This window comes from Synchiropus splendidus, chromosome 13 (genome assembly GCF_027744825.2).
Source record: "Synchiropus splendidus isolate RoL2022-P1 chromosome 13, RoL_Sspl_1.0, whole genome shotgun sequence".
Taxonomy (NCBI): domain Eukaryota; kingdom Metazoa; phylum Chordata; class Actinopteri; order Syngnathiformes; family Callionymidae; genus Synchiropus; species Synchiropus splendidus.
In genome coordinates, this window is record NC_071346.1 from 7,764,262 (window position 1) to 7,791,789 (window position 27,528).

At 44.3% G+C, this 27,528-nt stretch overlaps 1 protein-coding gene across 2 annotated transcripts in view; it reads left to right on the plus strand.

The window, feature by feature from the left end:
- Positions 1–27,528, plus strand: part of epha4b (eph receptor A4b) — a 79,075-nt gene that overhangs the window by 19,842 nt on the left and 31,705 nt on the right. For both annotated transcript variants that reach the window (XM_053884434.1, XM_053884435.1), the window contains exons 3-8: positions 2,515–2,715; positions 4,658–4,765; positions 4,883–5,234; positions 21,599–21,754; positions 24,953–25,288; positions 26,284–26,396. In XM_053884434.1, the coding sequence (XP_053740409.1) occupies positions 2,515–2,715; positions 4,658–4,765; positions 4,883–5,234; positions 21,599–21,754; positions 24,953–25,288; positions 26,284–26,396 (1,266 nt within the window). The remainder of the gene's footprint in view (positions 1–2,514; positions 2,716–4,657; positions 4,766–4,882; positions 5,235–21,598; positions 21,755–24,952; positions 25,289–26,283; positions 26,397–27,528) is intronic.

Below are 27,528 nucleotides of genomic sequence, written 5' to 3' on the forward strand. Positions count from 1 at the left end.
GCCACTCCAAACTCTGCAGAAATAGAAATAAACAAAGACATCATAAAGCCCTTTTTATCCCTCAATGACTATTCCCATAAATGCTTTAATCGTCACTCCCCAGCGACTAGGTTTTTTTGTGTGTGTGTGTGTGTGTGTGTGTGTGTGTGTGTGTGTGTGTGTGTGTGTGTGTGTGTGTGTGCACAACGGTCCTGTGAAGTCCGACTGGTCTCGGCTCTGCACAGATGGGTCTATTTAGCTGCCAGGCGCGCCTGTAATTCACCAACATTCATCTCTCTCTCTAATTCTCACTTCGCTTTTCCCCTTTCTTTCACTCTCTCTCCAGTAGTTGTTTGTTCTTTTCTGCAGTTTTGTAAGTTGCTCTCCAAAAAAGTGTATGTGAGTATCTGTCCTCGGCTGTTTTAAGTCTTATCGCCTGTACCTCACTGAATCGACCTGATTCTCTTTTCTTCTTTGCTCTGCACTTTAGGATACGATGACCGGGTGATTTATTTGTTGTCTCTTCTTTAGCACATGGAAGGTCGCGATAAAAGCTACTCAAAGGTATCTTGTTGTTTGGGATGTTTTGTTGTTTAAAAAATAAATATATTACATTTTTGATAGAGATAAACAAAGAAGTCAAACATTGACCAGCCATTTTTGAGCTGTTACAGCGATCAAACCGATGGTACAGATAGTGAGTTATGAATGTAAATCTGAGGTCTACTATGTTAAAAGAAAAATCAGGGTCCACTATAAGTGACACATTTCGCTTTTCTTTTTAACATGTCCTTCTCACCATTTCCACCACAACTTTTCAGGTGGATCACAATTAACCTACAGGTCACTTTAACCCTTAATTTACTAGAATTATTGACACGTTTTTGTTACAGTAAAACACACCTATCTCACCATGAGTCACAGCTCTTTACTCAAATATCGAATATAAATCTATCGCCGCCACAATTTCCAAAAATCCTAGGGAAAACCCTGTAATGACATTCTTAATATGAGTTTCTATGCAATGTAAAATGCAGATAATAAATACGAGCAAATAAATGTGCGATAATAAAAAGCCCGACACATTTGTCTCGACATATATTTTTGGTTTAACTCTAAAATTTGGCTCCAAAGTCAGGAAGCCTTCTATTAAACCACGTTCTCACCGGAGCACTTTATTCAAAGATATCTGAACCAATGCGCTCCTGTTCTGATGAAGTGAAGTTGCTGAAGTGTGAGCGTCTTTTGGGTCTGTGTTTCTCTGGCAGCCATCGTTTTTTATATAATTATCACAATTCGCTGGAGCTGTAATTCATATTCAGGTGCTGTTGCTGTGAGGATGAAAAGCACGAATATGTGGCGCGGTGAGCAAGTCGATGTTGGAAAGTGCGTTTTTATGTGGATCTGTTTTAGTGCTCAGAGGTGAAGTGCGTCAGGCTTTTGCCGGCTTGTTGGGTTGTCACATCTGGTTAGCGTCAAGACGAACGCCTGAAAAAGCTCTCTGCTAGTTATATTGTATCGACGGTAACCTTGTTTTCCAGTTTGGGGAACGCTGACTTTCAGTTCAACTTTCTTATTCCGTGTTCAAAATGATGGCGTTGGTCAATTATTTAAAGGCGACAGCCACTCATCACTCCCAACTTGGGTCTCGGAACAAATATGGTGGTCCCCTCGCACTTCACCGCAAACCGACAGCACTCGGTGCGTTTGAGAGTCTCGGTGTGTGTCACACAAAATCCACTTTCCTTCAGTGGATCAAATGTCTTAAACCACCGAAACCCCTTCTGGTTTATTTAGATTTTCTTTGAGGAGTAGACATGTTCATGTGCGAGTGTGTGTGTGTGCAGATAGAAATGTTTTCTTGCTCATGCGAGAAGTGTTCTCCATTACTGCCTGAGTTCCAAGTGGAAACAGATGGCAGCAAATGATGGGAGACAAAGTAGCCCTGTCCTACCTACTGCCCCACCAACACAAACCCACAGTCCTTCATCTTAACCACTAAATCATGCTTTCATTTTAGCAAAAATATGGTCGATCGTTGCACACATGCGCCACAGATGAAGACAGCACTTCAGTCATCTTGACACAGATCATCACTCGCACTGGCCCAGACATGAACACAGAACATGTCGGCGTATGCTTGGTTTACGTCCGACCGCAACGCATTGAGCTTGAGCCCAGTTTCCCATGAGCAGCGGGACTTTTTTGGTGATGAAATTAGAGGATTTTACAGCGGCGTGTTGTGCAGCTGACCCCGTGCTGCTGAGCATTCAGATCAATAATGCTATTTGATTTCAACCGTATGCTTCGCTTAAGTGGATTTCCACATTTTACATTTCCTTATCCCCATCGCTTCATGATTCCCTCCCGTCTCTCACCGCTTTCCTGAGCCCCCTTTCTCAACCCAATTTGTTATTTTACTTCCTCCATTACTTCGACTCCCAAAGCAGACTTCCTTCCCTCGCTACTGCTCCTCAACTGGCATGAGAAAAGAGATTTAAATGTCACTTTTGTCACCGTTTGTTCGTACCTCAGTGGGAAGAGATCAGCGTGATGGATGAGAGGAACACCCCGATGAGGACTTACCAGGTGTGTAATGTCATGGAGGCCAACCAGAACAACTGGCTGAGGACACGCCACATCAGCCGTGAAGGAGCGCAGCGTGTCTACATTGAGATCAAGTTTACTCTGAGGGACTGTAACAGCCTGCCCGGGGTCCCTGGTACCTGCAAAGAGGTCTGTATCATGTCTAAGACGCTGTGTGTGTGTTGTTGTCAAAGTGAACATGACTTCTCCATAAGGAGAGTTTTACGGCTATGTTTGCTCCACTTCTGGCCGTACGAGGTATTGTTCTAGGTTCGCATAACGCTAGCAAAAACAGCTTGAGAATTACAATGTAGACTTTATGCGAGTGTAAGTTCACTGAAAGGACTTCAATTTTGCTCTCAACCCGACACATTATTACATATTGATCTTTATTGTAGCTGTGTTATTTGGTGAACCCAGCAGTTCTTTGCCATTTAAGAGATACAGCTTTTACACAGCACAGAATAATAGACGTCGAAAGTCAGCCATGCTTTTGCTCTTACAGAGTAGCTACGAACAGGGCCGTTGTTTGAGGACAGAAAAAGATGCCGCTGTTGGCAGGTCTTGTTTGTGTGATCGCACAGTTTCTCAGGAACAGCACAATCCAACGTGAAAAGCAGCTACAATAAGAACACCTTTTCTTCATAAAGCAACACATGGAACTAGCCAAGGATGTGTCACAGATACAGATACAGATACAGAAGCTACAGAAACAGAAAAAAAGGAGGAAATAGTCAAAAGACAGAGGTCGGTGTCTTTAGAATCAGTGAGAACAGGAGGGTTTTTAAACTTGCTATCAGGCATTATTTGTGCAACTGGGGGTAAAACCAACACTATACTGTGATGTATCGTGCATAATATTGTCAACTGTGGGGTGACGTTTCATTGAAAACATGTATTTCATAGTATACTTTTTATTAACATCCTTCCTCAAATTGAAGCCCTGCTTTTATGACCCTCTGGTTGAATACATTTCTGTATTAAAGGAGCACCAGAGGATGTTTTTACTGAGGAATACGTGAGTATTTGAAAGGTGAACCTGTCCAATTATGATAATTTTGGTGTAGTTACATCAGTTTTTTATAGAACAGGAGACGTGCTCCTCACTGGAGCAGCCCAACCGTCTCTTAGAGAGCATTCTAAATGAGGGCGTCACCTGTGAGTTTACAGGCTTGTGTCCTGGGTTCCTGTGCTTCTCAGGGTGGAACACCTATTTTAGATCCCTGGGCAAGTTGAAGCATCTTGTGAGGGATAGAGGGACTGAAAGAATGGTGCAGGACCTTCACTCTTGAAGCATATTTTGGTGAAGAAAGAGCTGAGCCAGAAGGGAAAGCCCGAAATCTATCAGTAAAAGCTCCTTCCTTCCATCACTAGCTATATGAAGAGACGAAAAGACAAGATGATGAAGATTTATTTTTCTCAATCGGTGGCTGGAGCCTCATAGAGCTGCATCAACCCAAGTACAAATGCATCTCCCTTCCTTCCTTGTGAGATTAACTGCAACTGGAAGCTTTATTTAAGACACAAGCTACAATCGAGGTTGTTTCAATGTATGTAATGCAGTTTGTTTTGCACAAAAAGGAAGCCACTTTTCTGGTCTATTTAATTTTTCATGCAGCCTTGCCTGGTCCTCATGTTGCTGTGAAGCAGTTGTGTGTTCTTTATGTTTTAACTTCTCACTGTAGCAAAATGTTTTCTTTACTTTCCGTCACTTTCATAGTGGAAAAGCTCCAGAGGACACTTTACAGGCTGCACATATATTGGAGCTTGTGATTTAATATTTGCCGACCGTCCTCTCTTCGAACAGGGGCGCAGCTCTACAGTCATTCCTCTGCACTTTGTCTGCCTTCAGCAGCCTTTTATTGTCACTCCATCTTTGAAATGAATACTGGAGGAATATGAGGAGACACAGAGCCGCACTTTCATGAAAGTTGTGAGAGCGATGTCGACGGGCTGACAGATGAAATGAGATTTGAGGAACAGGAGCGGAATAACCAAAGACTGAAGGAGACCTTGTTAGGTTTCATGGTGTATCCTTGTACTGCGTGTTGTTCGGCCTATTGACTTTTTTTTTCTGCTGTTTGTTTTCCAGACCTTCAACATGTACTACTACGAGTCCAACAATCCCAACTTGTGGTTCATCAAGGAAAGCCAGTACGTGAAGATCGATACGATTGCAGCCGATGAAAGCTTCACACAGGTAAAGCACTTGCATTTTCATGTTGCTTTCATGGCTATATGGCAATATTCCCTTGACTTTTATCCCTCACTAGTTACAAAGGACGAACTCTGGTAATGGCTTCATATGTGTCCTCAGGTGGATGTTGGTGACCGTGTGATGAAGCTGAACACAGAAGTCCGGGACATCAGCAACTTGAGCAAGAAAGGCTTCTACCTGGCCTTCCAGGACCTGGGAGCGTGTATCGCACTGGTGTCTGTCAGGGTCTTCTATAAGAAGTGCCCTGTCACCGTGCTCAACCTGGCCCAGTTCCCCGACACCATAACTGGAGGGGACTCGGCTCTGGTGGAGGTGCGTGGTGCCTGTGTCAACGCCTCTGAGGAGTTTGAGGCTCCCAAGATGTACTGCAGCGCAGACGGCGGCTGGCTGGTTCCCATCGGGAGATGTGTGTGCAAGCCCGGATTTGAGGAGAACAAGGACGTCTGCCAACGTGAGTAGGACCGGGGGGCCTTGGGCATGTGTGTGGGGTCTGACTGAGTCAAGCTGAAGATGCAGAGGTGTTGTTCTGTTTGTGCTTTTACTGAAGGAAACTAGAATGGTGCAGTGGTGTGACTTGAATAAGTGTATACAAATGAAACGGAACTCGGAACATGAGCTACAATAACAGTCCGAATGTACTGTGCAGTAGAGTGTGTTTGAGTTCAAGCGCTTCATATACGGCACGTCATGAGAAACGATTTGCCCGAAGTAGTTTCGAGTGATCTCTTCATTCCCAGAGCGTGTCTCTGTCGGCGCTCGCACTCCCCGCTGGGCTGATCAAATGTATATGCGCCAGTAACTTCCAGCGGTGTATATGATTTAGAAAAACAGGAAGTCTTCGCCCCAGGAAGCCGATTATTGAGTCGTAAAACCTCCTCACACGTGCGGCCTCTGTGTGTGTGTGAAGTGTGACTCAAGTCGCCAGACTCCCTTCCTTGGGAGGTGGAATCGTAAATATTGCGAGGACTTGGGATCGCTTTGTCGGGAAGGAAAAAGGAAAGGAGTACAGGATGTCCTCGGCGATTTGCAGGCGGCAGATTGTACCTCAACACCGGCTGTGTCTCATGAAAAGCTGTCGGTGCAGCATGCTGCTGCGAGACAGGTGACATGCCAGACAGATTTTGTGCTCATCGCCCAACTGTTGGGTGTCTTCTACAGTCACATCTAGTGAATTAGTTGCATGTATTTTCAGTCGGACATTAAGTTTTTCAGTTCATCTGAAAGCTGTCAGTGTCGGCGCATGCTGTAATACTTCTAATAATTAAGATTGAAGTGTATAAAAACTTTTATAAATAAAGTCTTAGCCATCTTTTATTGCCATACAGCATAACATTATCTGGAATCCTGAATAAGTTTCGTAGTAAACCTGGACGGATATACATCACATTTCTCTCTTTGGTGTAAACCTTGCATATTCCAAGCTGTCACAGGCCACACACAATGACTTGGCAGGCCGGATTCGGCACCTGGGCCTTGAGTTTGACACAAGTGGTTTAACCCATTCTTCTTCACTCGGGCCTTAAAATAACTGAAGAAATGATACTGTTTGTGTTCATTTTGTCAGTTTCTAATACGTTCCAAAAAGCATTTAATGGGCCTTTTAAAATGTATTAAGAGCCTCAATGACACAGCAAAGCAGTTGACCCCCATGACCTCCATGACCTCATCATTGTGCTCCCTATGTCTTGCTGAGATTAAAACAGAGCAGTGTGCACCCATTTAACAAGCTAGTTGCCATCTGCAAGTGAGCAGGCAGACTGTGTTGTTGCTGTCCGCCGATATAATAAAAGAAAATGAATGAAGCTGCGGGGTTAAAGGTCAGGAGCCATATATGTCACGTAAAATTAGATGGAATTGATGTGGAACAGGTGTCTGCACCTTGACAGGAAGCAAAGTGGATTGGGATTGTGAAAAGGTAATAACGTATAAAACCAGTCAGGAGGTTTAAAATATTTAATTTTTCATCAAGTTCAGACTGAATTGTTCTTAGTAAGTCTGTATTTTCCTTGTATTTCCTATAAACAAACTGTAGTTGATACCTGCAGCAGTATACTTACATAGACTTTATATTCCAGATATGAGTGTATTGCTGAATAAACTGTTACTACACTTGAGTCCTGTGAATCAGTTGGTTCCATTCTACAAATATGGCATTACAAGCATCATTACCGTTGAGTGCTGTGTTTTGCCGTAGCCGTTTATTTTCCTTCAATTACATCATTTTCATAATTTCACTTAGCCGAAACACCCATTGAAGCAAAACATGAAAAGCGACTGCTCATATTGTGCCTCGCGCTGTTTGGGAACAAGGGCCAGTCTTTTAAAACCGTCCTCTCGCTGGCCTGTGCCAGCGACTCTGTAGGTCTCCCATAGGGAAAACATACTGCGCTGATGCATTGAAATCACCCTCTCTCTGTCGCACAAAGACGCGCAGGGCCGGGGTGATTATCGTCGCCGTGCAGGTGAGCGTGAAATGCTCACCTCGATTTGCTCACCTCGCTCTTGTTTATTTACCATTTAGCTGCTCTGATGCTCATTGTTTTCTGCTGCTAATGCTGTGTGTGGATCCTCCGGTGTTCCTGCCCCTCAGGCCTCCTCCTGTTGTTTCACTGACTTCCATTCTCCCTCCATCTCTCTCTCTCGCTCTTTGTGTTCCCGTCTCTCTCTCTCTCTCGGTGTGAGGCGCTAATGGAATCATTACTAGCCTTTCTGTGTTAGACAAACACCAGACAACTCCAATTACAGCTTTTTCCCCTCCAATCTCCAACTCCCCTCCTTTTCTACGCCATTCCTAACCTTACTCAGCCGTCGGCTGCTATAATAATTCTCTTCCCTCCTGCACATTGCAAGCCCCCATTTTGCTCCTCAGCCATCACTTTTCACAGCGTCTTCCTTTTTCACCTCTTCGTTTTCCTCCTTGGCTCGACCCCTCCTCCTTCTCCCCGTTGCCCTCATCTACTCTGTCTGCTCTTGTTAAACATTTATAGATCACGAGTTCATCTCTCTTTTCTATTTTCCGAGACGAGATTATGAATCTCTATAAAAGCATGTCACAATATCTACTGGATCGGCTCACTCCTGAGAAAATAACTTGGCTTGAAGAGCAGATAAGGACGTGCCCGATATGTATTCTGGATTCTAAAGTGAGGGAGTGGATCGCAAAATTCACGAATGCGCCGTTTCACTTTAGCTTGCAAACATGTCCTCCTCAGAGGGGGCAAGAGATGGGGTCACCCGGGTCACATTTGTTTCAATAGACATTCGCTGGCGAGGGTCAGCAGTTGGACTGAGTTGTGTCCTCTCTGTCTGGATTTTGCTACAGCACTTCAAGTCTGGTTTTTTAGAGCGTAGACTGATCGCAAGTGGATATTTTTCCACAAAGACCCACTAGGTTTTTTGGGCGAGTGCAACTGTATATGGTCCATTCTCCATTTCTTCTTGAGTCAGTCAAGGCAACTTAACAATGACAAAGTTTAAGTACATTATACCATTCTTTTGCCCAAACGTCCAATGCGGTGTTGGAAAATGGACTCAGGGTCCAAGACCAGCTGTCAATATGTCTAAAAAAAATGTCTAAATTTAGATTTCAGATGAATAGAAAGTTGTTTGTTAACTTTCCTTTTCCATTTATTTTTAATGCCCAATAAACATATTAACTTGATCTGCTTTGTCTGTGTCTTACATCACCTCTATTCTTTGGGGTGCACTGGAGTGTGCATGAAACACAGTGAAGCTCAAAAAGGCCTCGGCTCGGCTGTTCAATCCCATGAAATTATACTCATCTTCTCTGTCACCGGAGCGGTTACATAATCTCTCTCCCTCAGTCTTATCCAAACAGACCCTCTCTTCTTCCCAGCTCCTCTGTCACATACATTTGCTCGCTCTTGTCACACGCTCTCTCTCTCTCTCTTTCTCTTTCCACCCCATCCGCACTCCCCAGTCCGTGTTGTTGTCGTCGACCCCCCGCCACATTCGCTCTCGCTTCCTTTACTTTCCGTGTCTTTGTCTCTTGTACATTCTGCCTGTGTTTTCTCTGTCACTGTGTTTCTCTATTTTCTACCTCCTCTGCCCTCTCCTGCTGTCTTTGTCTCACAGCTGAGAGGGAATGTGGAGAATTCTCCTCTCAAACCTTTTTCCTGTTTGAAACCCCAGCGGCACAGGCTGAAGGGCAGAATCAAGTGTGTGTGCAAGTGCGCGCTCTCCTTCTCTGAGTCTGACAGCACCAATTACTGCCTCAGATGTCTTTGGGATGGAGGAGTGGAGAAGGACAGACACCTGCCACCTCAACACAAGTTGCATTGCTGCGTCTCACCAGGCCATTGTTATAGTTACAGGTCTTTGTCTCACTTACTGTATTCCACACACTGCTATTAAGGGCAAAAACGCCCTCATCTCTAAACGTTTCTAGGTTGTTCACAACAGGAAAGTAGAGCACAGAACGTGGGTGCTTGCTGTCCTCTGGGGAAGGGGTTGTCATGGGTGAACAGCCGGGTGCTGCTATGAATTTTGCCCATGTATTTCGGAATGGGAGCATCATACTCTCCTCAAGGAGAAGCGAGTCTCATTGCCAACCTGTTGAGGTCTCCATTTAAATCAGGCTGGGAGATCTGTTAGCCACACTTCTTTCTGAAATGTATCTCACTCGACCAAGAGGGAGATTGACAGCTTTCGAAGCGTGCCTTTCACACCTTTATTCATCTGAAATGTTCAAATATGAAAGTTTACGGCGTATCCAGATAGCTAAAATAGAGGTCGATTCATTCCAATCCGGAAATATTTCTTGAAAAAAGGATTTAAGCAAACAGTTTCAAGTCATTCAAGCAGATTCATAAGGCAATGTGCAAATACTTTTAGCACAGTCAGGCTCTTTGGTTTGGTATTACTGCTCCTGATTCCCACAAGTATCTGGCATCATGTGCACCAGCTGAACATGCTGTAAAGCCGAGCACAAAGCCGGACACACGTCAGCAGCTCAGGTCCCTTTCAAACTCTCCAAAGCCTGTGAATGTGAGATCATAACGTTTGTGAGGGGCTAACCGGCCTGTGTAATGTCCCTCTCAGAGCAGTTTAATAGTAATAATAGATCAAGCTGTGAATGCTGCTTCCTGATCAAAGACCTGCTGCTCAGCTGTTGAGGCGATCAGACCTGGCTGTGACCACAACCCAGCGGGGGAGGTTTTTTTTTTCTTCGCAGAGGCATGTTTATTCTGCCTAAGAAAAGAGCCATTCTGTCGCGGGAAAGTTTTATGATGCGCGACTGGCTGTTCTGAAGCAAGACAGGGGAGTGTGTAATTCACTGGAGCAACATCTCAAGTGGGAATGTATGTACGTGTGTGTGTGTGTGTGACTCATGGCGCTTAATATCACATAAGAGGATTCCAGCCTCCGTTCATAATGAAAGGTTAGAACAGGGAACAGATGTAGGGTAATGCTAATCTTCACACCTGTGGAAGAGATTGAGCTCATTTACAAGCAAGTGTGTGTGTGTGTTGAAGCCCTCTTGGTATTCTCTCAGAGCACAAAGCCAGGTCTCTGCTGCTGTCCACCAGAGGAGCGTGCGTGTAGTGCGGACTGCCGATGCATTTCTATGTTGATCGCATACAGACTTCTGAAGGTCAAGGGCTCCCTTGCTCCATGTAGCGCTCACACACACAAACATGTAGATATCCAGGCGCTTTATAAGTGGCAACTGAGGGAGCTTGTGAGCGTGGACGTGAGGGTAGTTTGGACATGAAGAGAAGACATTTTGGTGCGTGTTTGCTTGCGGGTATTAGAAAGAGAAGCTGTGGAAGTATCAGGCAGTGGGTTGTTATTACCTGTTCCTTAAGGATGGATACACCAGCCAACAAGACAAGGACAAGTCATCTGTCCTTGTAGCTGTTTCTAACAACCTTTGAGTAGCGAAACTACCTGTTTTCATCTGCTGTATTTCTTATTTGGTTGGTCCTTCTCACAGCACATGAAACTCACCTACCTTCCTTCATGGAAGTACAAGTCAAGAATGTATGTGAGCCCATCTACTCGGACATTATCACTAGCTAGTGTAGTTAATAGCACAGTTCAGAGTGCTTCATCTGTTATTAAAATGTGTCCTTTATTCACCTTTACTGTAATTCTCTCTCTCATTTCCCGTCTTTTGTGAATAAATTACACGCGGAATCGCAGTCCTCAGACACTACCGTCCCTGTCGACACTGCACACAGCACTGACCCAGATAATGTCTTTTTACACTGCTAGCACGTAGCCAGAGCGAATCACCGGCTGAGACGCCAAAAGCAACGTTAGCTCCACGACGTGATGTTTGCACAAAGGAGGTGCTAGCCACCGCATCACCTCGGGCCAGAGGACCAGTGGTTTGTTGGGTCTGTGAACAATGCACGGAGGGGAAAAGGCAAAAGCAGGCCAGAGCTGAGAAGCTGTTAATGTGCGTTTCAAGACTCCTTATATAGCGCTATTCCCAACAGACAGAGAGGTGCGGTGGGGTGTCTCCTTTGGGTACGCTTGACATTAATTGGCTGTTTCGTACTCTGCGTGGTTCCATTTTGGGATAAACATTCGCGCAACTATGGGAAAGTTGGTGTGCATTATGCGCCGGTCTTTCTAATATCGAGTGTTGAGATCTCAAGCGTGTGTGGAAGCAGAACGCAGGCAGCCAGCAGGTCTGCAGGAAACACAGGAACAGGAAAACAGCCATTGACCCTTCCACTTATAACCCTCCCCATCCCTCCTTTGACTCCGTGGATGGCTTCCAGATGCACGATCATTCTGTCAGGCTGATTGGCCCGCTATTGCACAGGCGCTAGTGCTCCGCTCCAAACATGACGTACCCGTGTAGTCACGGTCAAAGTCCAATTTGTAGATACTTTCTTATGCAGAACAGCTGCGCTGTTGTTCCGCTGCCAAAAAGAAACATTGAGACACTTTGACAGATTCTGACAGGACTTTGGTGAAGGGAGGGTGGTCGGGACGTAGGATGTTGTTTCACCTGTAAACCAGGTCATTCCAAGTCTGAACTGGTGATATTGAATGTGCTTTGATGTAAACACATAACTCGGGTTTTAGGATAGACATGGTGCTGACGTACCTTGTTCAGTTGATGAGTGAAATGGTATATTTTTTTAGTATCAAATATTGATGCAGCTCAAACCTGAACGTTATAGTGTCCTTTATAAAGTTGTTTTACGCCCCTGCTATGCACTTGCTCGGGAAATCAGAGATCATATCCACCTCTCCATGCGGACTGAAGTCCGGGGCCAAAACCCAGTTTGCTTGCATTCACATTGACTGAGGCACAATCCACAGTGTGAAATTCGAAATTCCACCGCTGCTTGGAGACTGGAGAAGGCACATTTGTTGAGGTATGATATCTGATGGCTTTTCTTGCTTTAAACTGAGTCAAGCAAAACAAAATGGAATTTGCTATTGAATTTTCTAAAAAGTACATAGCTTCATTCAGAGTACAAATTAAGGTGTAAATGTGAAAAGCGCCTCAACTGCTGCAGTGCACTATGAGACATCAACATACTGCAGTCGGCAATTTAAATGTCTATTTCAGGTTAAATGAAACCAGTGAGCCTCACATTGGTCACACAGTAAGTGAACTTGAAATATTAAATATGCTCGCAAGCCGTTCTGTAAAATCCAAAAATGTCAAAACCATCATGAAATTGAGAATATAAGTAAATTATTGATATATTTGTTCATTCATTTGCCACAGCATTATTAAATCCCAGCCATATTAAATTGCAAAATTGCTCATTGTTTTAGGGGGCACTGAAGTGAGTTAACAAATCTCTACATCTAAACATGTTCTTCCTTGCTGAAATGCAGCAGAAAATAAATTAGGGTCTTTATTGGTGGCTGCCACTCAGCAGCATACAAAGTACTGCCACTGGGGTCTGCGACTGCCATTGTCTCTCAAGGCTGCGCTATAAAAAAGGGCCCTAATGGCTTGAATTGTTTCATTGATCTTTGTATTTTAGATGAAAAGCTACTGTCATCCGCAGCCACAGTAGCAATTTCCTCATCTGTGTTCATCCCTGACCTCCCACACAGGAGGTGTCAAGAAGGAACACAAGGGCAAAATATTCGATTCTGCAAATGAAGAGGCGTTCGGGGACACGAATCACAACACGCATTTATGTCCCGTCTATTATTTTTTGACACGTCTAGTTGCAAAGATTGTTTTATGACATCCATTTCTTCGTGGAGGATTGAGAGGAAGCGCGGATTTCACTGCAGCAATCAATTTGTTGTGACAAAGTTGGTCACCGCCCTCCCGCGGAGTGAGAACATGGCCTTCCACTTGACAGGTCCATCTGCGCAAGCGTGTGTGTTTATGTCTGAATGACACCAAGAATAAGGCACGGGGGCGCTCTTATCCTCCTCCGCCCCCGTGAGGATGAATTATTGAAGGTGATGAACTGAAAATAACGTGGGCGAGGAAGGGACGTGCGCTGCTCCAGCTTCATACAGGATGCTGGTCACGCGGCCCGGCACTTAACTTCCTCAGTATGTTTGTGTGTGCCGGGGGCATCATCACATGTGTGGACAGCGTTTGCGCTTCGTGTTGGATGGGGGTTTAGATGGAGTTCTATAAAGGATGCACAAGCCAAGCAAGGGTATAATTCCTGTTGCGCTATGGAAAAGTGAGGGGTGATGTTGAAAATGCGATGTGGAGGTTGACAACGTCCCCACTAGACATTCCCCACTCCACTGTGTGGTCAGGTGGGGCCATTGGTCGTGTACCCATTAAACACATTGCATATATTTTGCATCCAATGACACCCCTTCTGTGTTGCATCCTGACTTTTCAAGGGAATCCATTGCTAGCTCTCCTGCACCATTATGTGATGTTCAAAAACAGAAGTTGTGTTGGTATGTATAGTCCCTTACGTGGCCACGCGCTTCACTTGCAGTGAGGACAAATGCGGAAGCTCATGATCATAAGAGGTCCTATTCACACCAGGTATCATAAAGTCATATTTCAGGAGTTTACGGAGCACCACTCCATGGGTGAAATCTCAGCCTACGGCATCAGGATATGCCATGGATAGGGAGCATGATTCAATTCAAGTCAACATGCACTGCAGAAGGTTCATTTCTACGTCACTGTGGGATGCAAAAGTCCACTTGAAACATATGTTATCCACGGATAGATCAACCTCTTTGAAAGGGACCCAACACGTGGTGGGGCATAAGTGTGAGGGGTGGCCCACTGCACAATGTTGCATTAGCATGGTAATGTAAGGCAAACAAAGGGACAAGAGAAAATAAAGAGTAATTCCTTCTGAACGTTACCCTTCAATAGTAATGAAAATGAGCAGTGTGTGACTGCATTAAGTGATGCAAGGTTTCTGTTTCTGCTGGGTTGGAAAAACTCCATCTATGGTCCAAGAACTCCTCCGCACTACAGGTAGAATGTGAAAAACAATTCCGTATTGAGTTGAGTTCACAGATTCTACATGATTCCCACCATAGCTTATTGCTAACTGAAGAGCTACGCCACTTAAATTTACTCCAACAATCCTCAAAGGACGACAATTTAAGCAAAAATGTCTCAAGAGTTGTTGTTCTTCCATCTATAATTCATGATATATATAAAGTGCGAGATGAAGTTGGGTATAAAAATACCCTTGGGCCTCCAAACTTTCTCCTCCGGTCCGACAGTAATTGCACGCTTGTTACACAGACAGCTGTAGAAAGTTTGGACACCAGCAGACAAACAGAAGTCCAAATAATAGTCCACTTGTTTATAAAATAAAATAAACTGGAGTGGATGCAAAAATAGCCAGCTGCCCGACACAAACATTACTTGGGTAATCGTGACAGCAGGAAACACATATGAGGATGGAGCTTATTCAGTTCGGTTTGATGCTCATTTGTCAGAGAAGTGTTGCTCACTTAGTAGCATAACATAGCATTGCAAACAGCCACTTTAAATAGTTAGCTGAATGAAGAATTACAGACTATACACGGGAAATATTTAATTTCTTCAGACAGCTGCTCAATTGCAACATCATTGCATTTCATTGACTTGGAATTTGTTTTTAATGTTGTTATCGTCTGAGGCATCACAACTCCCTCCACCCGTGCAGAGCATTTTCATGTTGTTTTCCTCTTTTATTTTGAAAGGAAGACGGACAGAACGGAGGAATAACTTATTCAGACAGTGAAACAAACTCCCAGAAGACTCCTCCTAGACCTGTCGCAGCCCTCTTCTCTCTTCGGCTGTCCCTCACCTATGACCCCTTACACAGACTCTGACAAGCACCTGGTGTCCATTTATTCTTTTTTTAGTCTCCAGGATAAACACCTCGGCGCACAATGAGAGAGTCATGAGCTTGGGTTACCGGCAGAAAAGCGTATTTGTGTTAATTGCGCCGAAATTGAGCTCTCTGTCTTCAACGTGATGAGTGCCCGCGTGTGCGCGCGAGCACGCGCGTCTGCCAGCTAGAGAGTAAATATTTGTGCAGGAGCTCTGGAGAAGGTCAGGGTCAACATATGACAGACAGCCCACTGGGAAATAAGACGCACATACAGAGACACACTCACACATACATAAGCAGACATAAAGTGAGACGGACAGAAAAATGGGAGACGACAAGACGGAAGGGCAAACAAAGTGATAGATGAGGGACAGAACAGCGGAGGGGAAGACAGAGATCGACAGAACAAGGAAGAGGAGCTGATCCATCCTGCGGTTCCTCTTGGCCGATCACAGTAATTGGCTGGCGTCCAGAGGACAGAGTAGATCAGAAAGCAGACTGAGTCTACTCATGTGCTTCATGTACTGGACATCATAAACCATTTCGGCGGGTCCATGTGTGTGTGTGTGAGAAGTCGCAAAGATGACAGAAACCCAGAGGGGTGTCTGTCCAGAGGTGTCAATTATAAAAACTTATATGCCTCCCTCCCATTGATTTTCGCTTTTTACTTGACTTTTCCCTACAAGCAGCGAAGACTGCATGACCACGTCCTGCTTTCCGGACTCACATCCGAGCAGTGAAATGAAAAGGCGCTAGATGGGCTAAACCTGTTCCTCCTAAACACAGCCCACGTCTGTCCAAGCAGTAGTTTGGTTTGTAGTTTGGTTTCCAGTCATTCATAGTCTCTACTTTCAAAGAAAATCTGCTGGTATCACGGAGCTAACTATACATATTTAAAACCATTGTAGTACTTTGTAGTACACTGTAGTAGACCCCCCCCAATTATTCTTTAACATCAGTGTCTGCCAACATTTCGTCCCATCAAGTGCCACCGGAAATCCGAAATAGTGGGGGAGCAAAACAGAATATTTCATGGCAGAAAGACAGGATTAAACATAATGGCTGTATTAAAGCGATAAAGATCGTTTTGAGCTCAGATTAGGGATTAGAGGGTCTCTGCAGGGGGCTGGACTCTGGTGCTGACATCTCACTTTCACACAAACCACACACACCCACATGTAAACTGTGGAAACATTGAAGTTTTCCTGTTCTTGTGGCTCACTTTCCAGACATAGAGATACAATTTGACACGATTCGTTCAAGGAAAATGAAAGACAATTGAGAGCAATGAAAAATGTTGCTGCTGGCGTGAATCTTGTTTATTTTATCCAGTCTTCAATATTATGACTAGTATTCCACAGGTTTGCCGACACACACCATCCATTTATAAACAGTCCACGGCGCTATACTGACTTCAGTCCACTCTTCCCGATACATCTAAGACTGAAGACACGCAGTTCCACAATTCATTTTCCATGAGTTTGTTTGGCATTAGGACATGTCAAGTCAACTGCAAGCATGTTTCACGGGTGCATACACACAAGCACAAACACACCAGTAGGCTACAGATGTGACCCTGGTGGCCGCGAAGACCATCAGATTCAATCTCGTCACATTTCTCCACTGACGCTTGATGTATCAATTTTTAAGTAGCTGGCCTCAACTAATGCCTGGATAGCCGGCCTCACACACACACAGACAACACACACACACACACACAGGCTGCTACTGTGCTTCAGGAGCGGTGGCACTCAAGGGGTACGAAGAGGGTTCCATCTTGAAAGCCCGTTGCCATGGTCACCATTATGGAGCTCATCTCCCAGGAGCCAGCAAGCTTTACACATCTTCCTCCACAAAGGAACACACACATGCGCTCGAACAAATACTCAATCTACCCCCCGTTCACTCACCAACTCACTCTGCGTTTTATCCTCTTTATTGCTACAGCTGGTGGTGCTTCTCTTGCACTGACCAAACAGTAATTTAAGTTAGCTTCAAATGGGGATTTTCTTAATGTGGCAGTGAAGCTCTGGTGACTTTTACCACTCCAAACAGCTGGGTACAAATTAGGGCTTGAATTGTTGCAGTGCATAATGGGACTTTAAGCGAGTGCTCTTTACTCATGGGGGATTGATAACAATATAATAGGTTGTTGTGGTCATGCATGACAGTATTGTAGGCTGTACACAGGTTACAAACCAGGGGTTTATGTAAAACCGATCATATTCAACGATCTGTTCTAGCGCCACAAAGGTCAGACTGTCAGTCAACTGTCCACCTCTTCTCTGCAGTGAGAGACTGACAGGATCACTTGCTGGGTAGCCTGACTCGGCACATATGTCTGTATTGCATGCAGTTACCTGGAGCACGCTTAAGCTTAAATGGTTTCATCCATGGCCGAAAATAAAACTTTTCAACACAACACACTGATCGTTTAATAAAACAATGCTCTCTCTCTCTCTCTCTATATATATATATATATATATATATATATATATAAATTGTCTAACACATTTAGGCAGCTGATATAATGAAGGGAAAAAAATGGTGGTGACTGACTCTCAGACATTTTTAAATAAAACTCAACAAGCGGGCAAAATTGACAGCAGGACTATTCCCTCACCAATCAGTGTGTGTTGAGTTGCAGTACTATATCATATCTAAGAGCTATCGATTGGCACCAACACACAGTCTCTCTCTTCAGCGCATGAATATTTAATGGGACACTGAAACTGAAGCCAATCTTTGTTTTTGGAGGCACCAGACACACCCTGCCTATTAAAACAGCCTTTGGCGTCAACTGTTGCTGTGAACAGGGAGTGAGATTCTGGTTAGTATTAGCATTTGCACAGTGTGAAATCACGATGGGCAGGTTGGCATCCAAGCGCTTACTATGACTCAGTGGCTTTAACAGTTCCAATGACTCTGAAAATGAATTTGAAACCACCAAACTGAGAGCAGCAAACAAAATTTGGAGCGCATTTATAAGGTACTTCAGCAGTGATTAAAAGGAGCTTTTTGAACATCTAAATAGATAAAAAATATGAATGATTATCAAGCATTAAAAGACGTTTTAGTGTTCCAAAGTTAAAATTGTTGATGTAATTTTGGAATTTGAATCTCGAGGAAATCGGCTTTTAGCTCCAGTACGACAGAGTTTTGACCACTGAAATGCGACTTGCAAGATTTGACTGGTCAAAGAACAAGAAGAAGGAGCTGTAACAAAGTAACCGTGGAAAACAGTGGAGGACAAGTCCAACTTCTCACCTTTGTAACAGATTTGACCCAAAGTCAATGGAGAAATTGTACTTGTCCATTTTAAAATTCACATATCTCTGAGCTGCTTTAGTCCTTGTGTCTTCGCCACTGGTTGAAAGTGCAGTGGAAGAGGGGTGACTCTGAAGTATTGGCTGTCAACCTCAACACCCATGACTAGCACTTTTCCAGTACATCTACTCCAGCAATAAAAACGCATAGCAACATAACAACCAGATCAGCCTCTGTACGTATAATGTCTGAGAAATGTTGTTCCAGTTTGAGACATAGATCATCCACTTGTGTCTGTCTTGTGATGTATTATTAGTCATTGTAGTTTGATGCCCCAAACTTCATGTACTGACTGTCGTCGCCATCATTTCCTGGCACATAAACTTAGCTTGTGTTCTAATTGTGCCATCACTGTCTAATGAGGCGTGCTGGCGAGTAATTCATCAGCCTGCGCCGCTAAAATGCAATTAAGTTTGGATACCTCCGTAATTTCTTCCAACCTGTCCTCCATGAAAACAGTTGTGTTCAGTGCAAACTAACCCGCTGGCGTCTTCAGGAGCTGCGCATCATGGCGCCTTATCTGTTTTACATGAGCGCAGTCTTTCTCCTTGTGTTCTTACCGAGGCATTCATCTGAAGGGAACCCAGTCCACCAGCATGCCGCCCATGGGACACTGACTAGAGGCGGCAGTGAGCGGGTAAAAGAGAGCGGCTGGGTAGTGGGAACCAGATGGAACAGGGGAGCGGAAAACAAAAAGTGGAGATTGAAGCTCTACTTGTCGCAGCCAAGCAGGTTTTTGCACTAAGTTTTAGCTTCGGCAGTTGTTTGAACGCCAGGCCCGGCTGGCATGGCGCCCCCTGTGCGTCCACAGAGGCCTCTGTGGCCGGCCGGCTCCCGCCGCCAGGACTCTCCGGATGAAACGTCCCCGGTGAAAAGCTGCTTTTCCACACTGCCTCTTCAGCACAGCCAGCAGGAACACACACATATACGCGAGAGCACCCATTACCTGGCGAGCTGACAGGACGGTGGAGCGCGAGAAGAAAACCCCATGGGAATAATCATTCCTTCTTTTCGTACCTTAGCTCACCTTCCTTTCATTTTCCCGCTCTCTCATCCGTGCACATCCTTTCTCAATGTTCTTGGGAGTCCTTGGGGGATTGTGCTAGTGGACTTTGCTCCCATATGATGAATGATTTGCCTAAAAATACTGTCCGTATGCAAGCGGGCGCAGCATCCAGGTGGAAGAACTTACCTCAACTGTGAGAAATCACTGTACTTTTAGGCCACTTTTCTCATCCTCTATTTGGCTGTTTACGGCCACATTGAACGTACCTGCGTGTGTGTGTGAAGAGGTGTGAATTTGTGTGATAATTTACAGCTTTTCTGGGACGAGTGGCGCGCAGCTTGATTAAATCTGTGACCTTCACACAACACAAACTCTCTCTGGCTTTACACACACACACACACAGGCCGACGCACCAACATGCAATCAGCACCTGCAGGATTCTGTCACGTCATTGATCCAACCTATTCACACCAACACCCAGGTTCAAAAACACACACACTGGGCATGTGCAGCGCCGACACCCTCATTTTCCTTTCGCAGAACCGTAAAGCTATTTACCCTTGCCGCCAAACACGAGGCCCATGAATGTATAAATAAATACATGTGTAATCTATATTCAGATTACCAAAGGAAAGGCCAGGAATTGCGCTTTACTGCCTCGGATGCAAAAGGGAAATCATTCAAGTCCCCAATCTATTTCCGCAGCCTGCTCAGTAGCACCCTCCCTGCTTTTATGGCTCCGCGTAATGACTAATATGCAGGCGCCGTAACAGCCGTAGCAATAGTCATATGATGATATTGTGAGCGCTGCTGCGGCTGTGTGCGCCCGAGGACTCCACGCTTATATAACAAAAATGACAGTTTATTGTGGTGTGCGACCCGGCGGGTGCACAGCACTACAGACGGATGCAAAAAGGGGACTCACGTAGACTGAATGTCAAAGAATATCACATCAAACCTTGTTAGCTGGTGCACGCAACGGCTTGTGACCTACTGCGTTTTGGGAGAAAAATCTTTATGTTTCACATATGATCTAGAAAATCCTGTTTGCGGAATCAATTGCGTGCTTGGAATAAACATAAAACTGAGCCTTAATGTAGTCATTTCAAGGGTAAACTAGGCATGTAGCAAAGTGAGGCTCGGGGACCAACTGAGGCCCTTGGACTCCTCCTGTCTGGCCCCTAAGAGAATGAATTAAATATTGTTCAACATTTGTGTGGTTTCAGGTATGTATCTCACTCCAGTGATGGGGAAAAATTTATTGTCTTTATTAGTGAAAAAAAAAACCCTGATACGTTATATGTTTTTCTTTGGTTGATCATGCGTATTCTGAACTCAAGTGTGACTTAATTATAGCTGTGATTTGGTTTCATTTGTTTAATTTTTGTTTTATTATTGCACATCATGACAATTATTTTTTAATCATCTTTTTTCTCATAATATTTATAAATGATAATAACCTGATAATAACTCAGTAATAACTTCAACAGCATGACTTTATTTCATAAATAAAATGTTTCACCAGTGTTTACATTTTCACATTGACATGACATTTAATATTCAAAACATCAGAATTCCATGTTAAAACCCAGAGATTTGGTGATATGCAGTGTTTAGGATGTCAAGAGATAATGTCAAAGCAGCTTTTCAGGCAACGTACCATAAGAAATCTAATTATAATTTCACCTTTCCCGGGATGTTATCTTGAAGGAAAATCGTCGCTGTATTCTTTCGATTGCGAAGCCGCTTCTGTACTTTCGTATAACATCGATGAAACTCAAGTTAGAATGGACTCGGTGAAAAGAATGATGCGAAGTACAGAAACAGGGCGCCGACTTCCAATAAAATAAAATGATTGCCCCCCTCCGTCTTTGGCAGCAGAAAGATTTCTGGCAGAAGTCCAGTGATAAATTTATGGTCAGTTCACCATTCAGGGCTTCAGGCCGTCACTGGTGTCCTTTCGCAATACATCACATTACAGGCAAATCTTTTTTAAATGATCTGCAGAATATAAAACATGTTAAATGGTGCACTGACTTGAGGAAAAAAACCGTGGACCATGCTTCATCTTCTTGACTGAATATCAGGCAGCTAACTTTGTTTTAAGTGTTTCTGGTGAACAATATCTTTCAGTCCTAAGAACAATATTTCAAGTATTAAGCAAGTAAGAATGCATCAAATTATTAACCCTGTACGTCCTCTCTCTCGATCCAGCGTGCAGACCCGGAACATACAAGGCCTTGGCCACAGACGCCTACTGCACCAAGTGTCCTCCTCACAGCTCGTCCCCGCAGGAGCAGGCCACAGAATGCATCTGCGAGAGGGGCTTCCACCGTGCAGACACCGACCCACGATCCATGCCCTGCACACGTGAGTGATGCCGCGACCGTCCTCATATTGACCGCAGTTACACGAATGAAAAGTTAATTTCACACCATGTTGCCCCAGACCTTTAAATCCTACAGCAGCTTTAGGTTATAAATATTGGATTATTCTAGATTACATTAACTTGCAATGTATACTGCCGGGGCTTTACACTGCGTGAACGGCTTCCAGTTATTCATAGCCTTGTGTTGCAGCTCTCACTCACCTCAGTTTTAAAGTGCTGACACACGCGTCTGGTGTTGATGAGTCTCTGCTAAAAGGCTGGTTTTATTTCTGAGGAAGATGAAGGAAAGGAAGCGAGGCCATTGACAAAGATAAGCACCACCAAGTGGCCAATATAAATACATTTTTTCATGATGGATTAAACAATTACCGTTTAGTAAGAGCCATAGAAGAAAGATGGAATATCATGGGAAATTATTTTTTTCTACATGAGCTTTTATGACGCACAAAATTTGAAAATATGGATTTCAAATTCAAAAGTTAGAGAAGACTAAAGATTAAATTAATTGAATTAAAGGAGGAACATTCTTATAGTTGTCAGTTGTCTGAAGCCAGATAAAGTGATTTGTGTTCATTTGAAGAATACTGTTTGATACACCATCTGTTATTCCTCTTCTTTAATACCAATGAACAGTAAAAAAAACAAACAAGAAATGACTATTGTTTATTACACTGGGGAAAATACAAACAAATATATTCAACGAAAATTGCCTTTCACTTTTAACACAATTGGAGATGAAGCCTAGCTCCTGAGGTTGGAACTGCCAGGCAGAAGGTGGAGAGGAAGGTCAAAGAGGAGATTGATGGAGGTGGTGAAGGAGGACATGAGTGTGTAGGTTTGAGAGATGAGGAAGCAGAGGACAGGGTCAGATGGAAGGAGATGATCCGCTGTGGTGACCTCTGAAGGAAGAAGCCGAAAGGAAAAGAAGAAGGGGATGAAGCCTAGCACAGCTATTTGGGGTGAAACCCTCAGCATGTTGCTTGATACAGTATAGACAAACTGTCCTTCACATAGAGTCATCTATGGTGCTGAAATTTTTTGAATAGCATGAATATCTGTGTTCAAACTCAAACCCACCGACCCTTGCATCACAATTAAATCCAACCTTGAGGTGCCTTAGGATTCACACTGTGACAAATGAAGGGCTGGATTGACAAAAATGAGATGAGTGAGGACAAAGGGAGTCTGGGTCTGAAGCGCACGCGCTCGGAAACCAATGAGCAAACACACACTTGCTGAAAGCCATTATCGGGTTATGCTAGATTACATTCATTAATCGTTGTCGCAGGTGAGATGTGACAGGTGTGATCAGCTGGAAATGAGTAACGCCTCGCTCAAATATGTATGAGCGCACACACTCGCGGAGTGGAGCTCCGGAAGAATGAGGAGAAAATGAGTCTCAAATGAGTTTTTGGACATGGTGAAAGAATAGAACCACAGGAAGTGCAGGGGGATATAATCTAAATGTCATCGAGACTGGTCAGTGTAGCTATGATGATGGACAGTGAAGAGGTGGGATGAGGGGGCTTGGGGGGGGGCAGAATTAGCGGGATCAGTCAGCGCACCCTTCCAGGAGATTTATGACAGAGAGCCACAATTATCCCCGGCATGGCCTCCATCTCTGATGCCCGGCTCTCCGCTGCTTTTGCGACGCCTCCTGCACTTTAGGGAATCTCGCAACTGCGGAGGCTAATCAGGAGGGTCCCCAGGTCCCAATAGGGGTCCCACGAGGGCCACTGCTTAGCCGCCAGCTAATGAGATGTCTGGCTGAATGGTCATTGACTGTTTAGATTCCATATGGCTGACAAACCTGCTGCACGCTGGCTTTTTGACAGCCATGATCAGCAGCTTGCCCCATCACAGGAACAGGCCTTTATTTGCGGAAATTATAGAGAATTTATTTTCAGTCGATTTCAAAAATTGTATTCGGAACATGCTCTGTACACAACATATCACAATAAATTAAAGTGCAAAAAAGCGGTACAAAAGAGCTTAGAAAACAATGTGCAATAAAAATGTAGTTGAAGAACAGAAAAATGTGCCAAAAAACTTTCATTGTATTTTTTCAGGGATGAATTGTATGTTTTTATCGCCTCAGGTGCTCGGTCTTTGAGATGGGTAGTCTTAGTCTATTGGTCCATGTGCTTTTGTATTGGACCAGGAGCTCATGGAGGGGCTGGGTGATGTTGTCCAGGATGCTCCTTAGTTTCAGGAGCATCCTTCTCTCCAAATTCTCAATTTCTCTCAAATGTTGTACAGTGGTACCTCAGTTTTCGAACGTCCCGGAATTCTCAGAAATCGGAGTTTGAACAAAAATTCTGAGATTTTTTTGCTTTGGATTTCGAACGGAAATCCAGAACTCGAACGCCCCCGAAGAAAGCTGGAAAAAACGTGCGCAGACCGATCAGCTGACCCACGACGCGCTTTGTTATTGTGTATAACGCAGCCTCTGTATGCAGACGTGTCGTGTTAGCTCCATTTACTGACAGTTTTTTCTTCATATTGAGGTGTAAAACCTTTCCTGTCTCCACACTGGACCGTGGTAGAGTGTCACAGGGGAGGTGCTCGCTCTCCACACCTCCACTCCAGGGTTTGATGTCCTGTTGTGGGCTGGAGCTGGGACAGGGATGAGGCGAGTCTGGGACAGAGCGTGACTTGGTTTATGACTTTGCCACAGCCAAACTGCACAGAAGCGCACATTCAGAGCTGGACACGCACCGGGCACCTCTTCACTTCTGGAGAGACGTCACTCACTCGGCAACCCCTCCCACATGCAGCGGCCACACACATAGAGGAACAGCGCACCTGCAGCAGACACTCTACATTCACTCCTACAAAAGACTATTTTAAGGCTTGGAACCCATTATTTCTTTTTCCATTCTTTGTAATGGGAAAAAATCGATTGAGATTTCGAACAAATCGCTTCTCGAACGGCCGTCTGGAACATATTGTGGTCGAGAACTGTATATTACTAGCCTGAGGAGAAACAGGAAAATATGTATTTTCTGACAACCCTACACTCTTATACGGTATCTGTTATATGAGATTCAACTGAGGCAGTGCGTTTTGGGAAGGTACTTTCTTCCTGGTCATTTGACAATGGATGCTATGACACAATGTTGATGGGCATATTTAAGATAACTATTTTAGATTTAGCCGAGCTCCCTTTGTTCCCGCAGGTCCTCCGTCTGCTCCGGAAAATCCCATCTCCACAGTGAACGAGACGTGTGCCACGCTGGAGTGGTCTCCCCCGCGGGACACGGGCGGCCGTGGCGACATCACCTACAGCATCCACTGCAGGAGGTGCATGGGCGACGGCAAGAAATGCACCCCGTGTGGAAGCAGCGTCCATTTCGTGCCGAGGCAGTTCGGCTTGTTGTCGGCCACCGTGCTGGTCACAGACCTGCAGCCGGACTCCAACTACAGCTTCACCATCGAGAGCCAGAACGGCGTTTCCGACTTGAGTGCTTCGCCCAGAGGAACAGCTGTGGTGAATGTCACCACCTCACAGACAGGTCCGTGTCGGAGCAGATCATTAAAACACACTAATGATCAGCTCTTATGTTATGACTTGACTCTCTTATATTCTATAGACTCCGCTGCACTGCTCTAATGAGGTGTAGAGAGAACAGTGGTCAACCAACAACTGGGTCAGGCGCACATTAACCTTAATACTAGTATTTAAATTAAATGGTTCTGGATGGATTGTGAACCTTAAAATGTCCAAAACAATAGGCACAGATGGTAATGAATTAAAGGGTACACTTCAAGCCAGGTTTTATAGTTCACCATCCTTGTCAATGGTCCACATAAATGTCTTTATGCTATTTACAACGCCACCCATAGGCCAGGGATGTGTACTACACCACGTTTTACAACACAATAACAACAATATAAAACAGTCCTTCAATAGCATATCAAACTAACCTTCCAGGTCCTCAACCTCTGCCCAAGAAATATCTATATAAGTCTGTAATATGTAGCTTCTTGGGTCAATGGAGCTAGAAAAGTGAGCTCTCCTGCTGCTTCCCACTGCTTTCCTGCCTAAGGGACCCAACGGATTAAAAATGTTCGCAGGACGAGACAACCAATCTCAGATCCAGCGCTTGTTATTGGCGATCTCATAAATACCACTGGCATGTAGGAAGGGTCATTTGAGGTTGAATGAGAGTTCATTGACTTGAAGAGAGTATTTATGAAACATGTATTCTGGGGCACTGAGATTGATGAGGTTGTTGACCTTCAACACAGAAACAAGAGGAATAAAACAGGCAGCATTATGTAAAATGTAAAACCGCAGCTGTGCCGCATCACTTTCACTCCAGTGTTTTCGTCGCGGATGTTTGTTGGCTGAGTGAATTATCTGGAAATACGCATGCAAGTTGTGAAGCTCAACATCCACAGTCACACACTGTCACACAGTATATAACACACATTGATCTTCTCAATGTCATCTCGCTGTTTGATCTTTCTTTCGTGAGGCTCATTTTTACTTTGTGTGTGTCCACAGTAAATGTGGTGCTGAAGGAGCGAAGGAGCAAGGACAGCGTGACCTTGGCCTGGCAGGGACCAGAGAGGCCCATCGGTGCGATTGTCGAGTATGAGGTCACCTACTATGAAAAAGTGAGAAACATGGATTCTTTCATGTTACAAAACTTAATGGAGTACAACAAGCATAAAGTTAAGCCTAGAATCTTATATCAAAATAAATGTAGAACAGATAGTGTGGCTCCAGGGCTACATGCAGCCCTCCGACGATGATAAAGAAGGTAAACAGTACAATATATAATCTGTGAGTGACATTGGTCGACAAGGAAAATCCTGTTAAAATGCACTCGCGGTGGCCATATATAAATGAGTAGTTTCATAGTTTCTTTCTGAGCTCATGAGGGCCGGATGGATACAGGCACAGGATCGCATGTGGCCCCCATGCCCTACATTAAAAAAACTTGAAAATACGAACACTTGCTTGCTGGGCGTCTGAGCTGTGCAATAGAGCTACCCTACTTTAAGGCAGAAAAGCCCAAATTTCCTACCACTGTTTTTCATGGTTACGTTACTGAGGTATAAAAAAATGTTTTGCAAAGTCAACTCTTCTAGCAGACGCTTTGCTTAATGCGAGAGTTGCATTTTATTGGTCAAATTTCTGCGATGAATGCTGCCGATGTGGGCCTTAGATTGGGCCCAATTTTGGTTTCAGTTGGGACCTTATTTAATCCATCTGAAAACTGCATAACAGTGAAACTATCTGTCAATGGGTGGAAGTTATTTTACTTTGTTAGCTACTTTGGAACAGGTTATGGCTACAGTAGCAGTCACTGGTTAATGTATATGGCCAGAACATGTGTGTAAATAGTGGAAATGAAGTGGTGTTGTGAGACCACTCGATACACTTACTTACTTACTCAAACTGCTACATAGTAATAAAATAATAATAATAATCCAGAAAGAATAATAATAGTCCGATTTTTCGACCGCAGTCTAGATATTTTTAATGAGTGAGAGCTTCCCTGGTTAACATTCGCAGTTCCCAACAAGTCGACGGCGTCTACTTCAGAAGCCTGAACCTGACCATGTTACTACCGCGGGCAACATGTCTTTGATGATGTTATCCTCTCCTTCACGCTCTCACTTTCCCATCTCCCCCACTGCTCACACCAAGCCAATTAAGCACACATCTGTCTAACAAAGCTCGTAAAGCACGGTTAAGGTGATGAAATTAAGCCTCCATGTCTGTGTGTTGTCAGGCATTAGC